The 4,727-nt window shown below is 46.0% G+C and overlaps 1 protein-coding gene across 2 annotated transcripts in view; it reads right to left on the bottom strand.

The window, feature by feature from the left end:
- Window positions 1-620: 620 nt before the first annotated feature.
- Window positions 621-4,727, bottom strand: part of Eif2d (eukaryotic translation initiation factor 2D) — a 19,417-nt gene continuing 15,310 nt past the window's right edge. Inside the window, exons 14-15 of one of the 2 annotated variants that reach the window (XM_021155438.1) lie at window positions 3,022-3,196; window positions 621-815 (exon numbers count right to left, since the gene is read on the bottom strand). In XM_021155438.1, coding sequence (XP_021011097.1) covers window positions 748-815; window positions 3,022-3,196 — 243 coding nt within the window. In that variant the 3' untranslated portion in view covers window positions 621-747. Of the gene's footprint in view, window positions 816-1,699; window positions 2,223-3,021; window positions 3,197-4,727 lie in introns of those variants that run through there. The other variant, XM_021155446.2, reaches the window with a different exon arrangement.

Raw genomic sequence — 4,727 nt, 5'->3', positions numbered from 1 at the left:
GGAATGGCTTTAAATACTGCTTGCTGGCATCCACTGACTCATTTGTGATCAGAAGAACACATGGTCCCTCCTTGTGCAGCTATTTTAGGAAGTTCCTGAGTCCTCTGCAAACTGACTGAAGAGCCTGTCCAGGAACCCAAGCTTAAGACGCTGGGGGTTAAGGGAGACATTTTTTATCTAAGCCTTCAACGACAGCAAAGCTACCAACCATCTTGGAATCACACCACAAACTAGCCATTGGTGGCAGCGTGCTGTATACAACTGGAGAAGAATAAAGGTCACATAGAAACCCATGTTCTGTGTTTTTATTGCTCTTATGTCTACTGGCTTAAAATCTGCTGCAGCTTAGAGTTAATTCATTTTGTTGCTGTGAGTGACAGCAGAGAAATAGCCAGGCTGTTTTCTAGGGGACAAACCCTACACAGGCACCAAGGGACAACAGGGCAGGGCCTAGGAGGTTAATTGGGTTGTAGGAGCAGTAAGTAGGAGCTGGGGACTATCTGGTAGAGGGCTTTAGAAGCAGGAGCACTCTGCCTGCTGCACTCTGGAAGGGCTGCCCTGCTTCTATCATAGTGCACCAACTAAATCACAGAAACCACAGAACAGAAGAGCGATTCCGATTTAGATTAGAAATAAAAGCTTTCAGTAAAGAATTACAGTTTTTATTTGCAAAAGTCAAAACTGCTCATATCAGTTACCAGCTCAGAACCTGGGTTCCCATGGGGTCCACTGCATAAAATGAGTCTGTCACTTCTTGCCAGGTTTGGGGGCCTTTTCTAGGCCTTGGATGTATTTTCCAGGGATCCGATACTCTTCTACAATCCAAAAAGAAAATCTTCAGCCGAGCCTGGTCTCAAGACCCTACTGCCCGTCCGTCCCTGCTTCCATGTCCCTTGGGCCCTGTAACCTCCTGCCCCTCCCTATCCACTAAGCCCAGTGTGCTCCCCCTGCTGTCCCTGTTATTCTAATACATGACACGCCCTCCACATCCTGTGCAAGCTCATGTCTGGCGACACCTTCTCAGTTGGATCATTTACCACACTGAGGTTGAGGTGTCCTTTGGTCATTTATGCCTGCTGGCTACATCTAGATCAGTGGTTCTCAACCCTCCTACTGCTGTGACCCTTTAATATAGTTCCTCAAGTTGTAGTGATTCCCAATCATAAAATTATTTTCATTGCTACTTCATAATTGTATATGCTACTGTTATGAATCATAATGTAAATATCTGTTTTCCCTGGTACTTTTGGGCAATTCCAACGAATGGGCCACTCAACCCCCACAGGGGTCACAATCACAGGCTAAGAGCCATTGATCTATGTGTACTGAGTGAAAAGGCCTATGTCTGTTCAGGTGCATTTTCTTCTACTTTCTTCTGTCTCTTCTTAGTCCCGAGCCACCACATGGGCTCTTCACATACAGGAGTTCAATGATGGACGTGAATTGCTGTGGACTGTCATAGGCATGAGATAACTCTACTTATTAACTCTGTGGTGCTATGTGCCAGTTGAGACACAATGTCTATCTCACGTTCTATTTTGCAGAGGGTTCAGACATTACAGAAAAAAATTAGTGTCTGATTAGACACTAATCAGAAACATCAACACAATCGAGAAGCACTAATGCTGGTAAGTTTTGCCACTGTCAAAGGGAAATGGGCATTACCCCTGAATTGAGCCAGTGAGCCTGTGAGGACAGACAAGACCAGGGCTATGAGGCACACAAGGCAAGGGGACAGCAGGCAAAAGCAGGGAGATGGCAAGTGCCCGGGGTATTTGTGAACAGTAGGAAACTAGCTGGAGCAGCGTTAGGATGTGTAAGGAGGAGGGAGAGAGCCTGCAGGAAAAACAAGGCAGGCTAGGAGGGGCTTGTTCCTGAAGGCACAAATAAGACACAAAGGCTCTACAGGGAGAGTGACAAGATTATATTTACTTTAGAAAGCTGACTAAGGCAGAACTTTGGAGGACTTAAATGAAGGACAAAGAAGAGGCTAAAGACCCAGAGGGAATCTAAAGAATTTTGGCTCTAAAGAATAAAAAGATTCGGAGCCCAGCTACAGTACTCAAGATTTAGGTGAGTTCCAGGCAAGGTACTGAGTTTCGCTGGACCTCAGCTTTCCCATCTGCAATACAGGCAACAGTCCTGCAGCATAGTTACAAGCAAAGGGACCCCTGTCACAGCACCGCTGAGTTCCAGGCACTGCCGGGCTCACCACATGATTTCTAGAAAGGCAAGATCAGAAGGAAAGCTAAGAATATGTGCGCTGCCGGAGAACAGTGATTCTGAGAGCTTTGGTGCAAACACTGGTCTCATCTGCTCACTGCTACAAACTCGTGTGTCTGTGTACACAGGAATGCATAGGCATTGCTCCTTGATGAGGTCATGTCCCATTATACACCCACTGTAAGTTGGAAATAGGAGCTAGAGAGATGGCTCAGCAGTTGAGAGCATTTACTGTCCTTCCAGAGGATCTAGGTTCAAGTCCCAGAATCCACCTGTTAGCTCACAACTGCAGCTAACATCTAAAACTCCAGTTTCAGGGGATCTGACGCCCTCTTCTGCCCTCTGAGGGCACCAGGCACACACAAGGTGCACAGACATACATGCAAGTAAAACACCCATGTGCAGATAAAATTACTTTAATTAAAAGATAGAGAGAAAAAAATGTGGTGAATTGAGAAGGCACATAATCCAGCCAAGAGGGGTACACTTTAGCTAAGTGCTCAGCATAATGTGGTGGTCTGCTTGTTTCTCCACTACAGTCACATGACTGGTGGGGTGGGGGTGGGGAGACACTCTTGCTGCTGCTACCTAGCATTTCATCGGACTATCTAGCCAATGCTAGTTCTGGAAAAGAAAACCTGAAGTACAGTTTCTATGGAATGTCTATCTCTTGCACCACTGTGAAGTAGACCCACTATAAAGACTATATAGGCACAGTTAGGATGGTCAGACTCAAGTGAGTCAGAGGCAAGAGCGTTGCTAAGCCACCTAATGTGCCTTCTCAGAAGGGCTACTCACCAAGCAGTAGCTGGCCAAGGTGGTGGATCTGGTTTCCCTGGACCTGCACCTGCAGACTGTCTTTGGCCCCAGGGGCAGGAGAAACGATGGTGCTTGCCTGACATCGCTGCTGGAGAATGGCGGCCACTGAGCACGGATCTAGACCATAAGTCTCCAAGTTCCGGACCACAGTCACCTAAGGACAGGAAGCTGACAATGGGTGTTGTGGTATGTTCTCAACTCTAAGGACCTTTTGGCAGCCACTTCACCCATATTCCACGATGGTTCTCAATCCCTGGAACTCTGGTACCTTTCTGTCCAAATAGTTTATACTTTCATGTTTCTAAAATGATCTACCTCGTTCAATATTTGTGTTAGCAGATATTCTATCTTACCTATGACATATATTTAAGGGTTTTTAGCCATGGAGAATTTAAAATATAAGTAAAATAGTATGGTGCCAAGCATGACGATATACACATTCAATCCCAGCACTTAGGAGGCAGCGGCAGACGGAGCTCAGTGAGTTAGAGTTTGAGGACAGCCTCGTCTGCATAACAAGTTCTAGACCAGCCAAGGCTATATTAGGAGACCTAGTTTCACTGTTAGAGGCGGCACAACAGTGGGATGGAATACACACCCATTCCCAATCTCAACAGTTGTGAGCTCACGGACAGTCTGAGTTTACTCACACCCATCTACTCCTAACTCCTACACAATTTTATAACAAATCCTACACTTACAATCATTTCATATACAGATATTTCAGTATGTATCTCCAAAGGCTAAGGACTTCCTTTTTGTTTTTAAAGACAGAGTCTCAACTAAGCCTCTCTGACTGGCTTCAAACTCTCTTATAGACCAGGCTGGTGTATAACTCCGGGGTTTCCCTGCCTTTGCTTCCTGGATGCTTGGATTAGAGGCAGGTACCACCAGGCTGTGTGAAATAAGGACTGTTTTAAACATAAAAGCAAAACTATTACCTCACCTGAAAAAGAAACTGACGGCTGGGGAGATGGCTCTGTGGGTAAAGGTGCTTGTTGCACAAGCCTGGCGACCTGAACGCAGTGCCTGGGACCCACATAAAGGAAGATGGAGAGAAGCAACTCCACCAAGTTGGCCTCTGACTTCCACACATGCACTGAAGCATGCACGCCGCCCCTCCCCAACCCTAATAATGGTGATGACAATGGTGATGAGAATGATAATAAAATGTTTTGTACCTGACAACAGTCCCTTAAGATCACATAGCTAGTCAACAACATGGCCCTTTTCCGTTATTAGCAACAAATAAGAAGTGTGACATCGGGACAAAAAAGGAAAGCATTGATGCTGTTTAAAGATCACACTCAGGGTCAGAGGTGGCTCAGAGGTTATCAGCACTTGCTGCTCTTCCACAGGATTTTAACTTCATTCAATTCCCAGGACCCACAGGGCAGCCCACAACCTTTTAACTCCAGTTCTGAGGGATCTGATACCCTCTCTGGCCTCTATGGAAACTGCATACATGTGGTATCCAGACACACATGCAGATAAAAAACCCACAGACACAAAATAGAAATTAATAAATCCTTTATAAAAATAGTAATAAAAAACACAATCCAGCCGGGCAGTGGTGGCTCACCCCCTTAATCCCAGCACTTGGGAGGCAGAGGCAGGTGGATTTCTGAGTTCGAGGCCAGCCTGGTCTACAAAGTGAGTTCCAGGACAGCCAGGGCTACACAGAG

The sequence above is a fragment of the Mus caroli genome, chromosome 1, assembly GCF_900094665.2.
Source record: "Mus caroli chromosome 1, CAROLI_EIJ_v1.1, whole genome shotgun sequence".
Taxonomy (NCBI): domain Eukaryota; kingdom Metazoa; phylum Chordata; class Mammalia; order Rodentia; family Muridae; genus Mus; species Mus caroli.
This window is presented reverse-complemented; position numbering and strand designations above follow the sequence as displayed.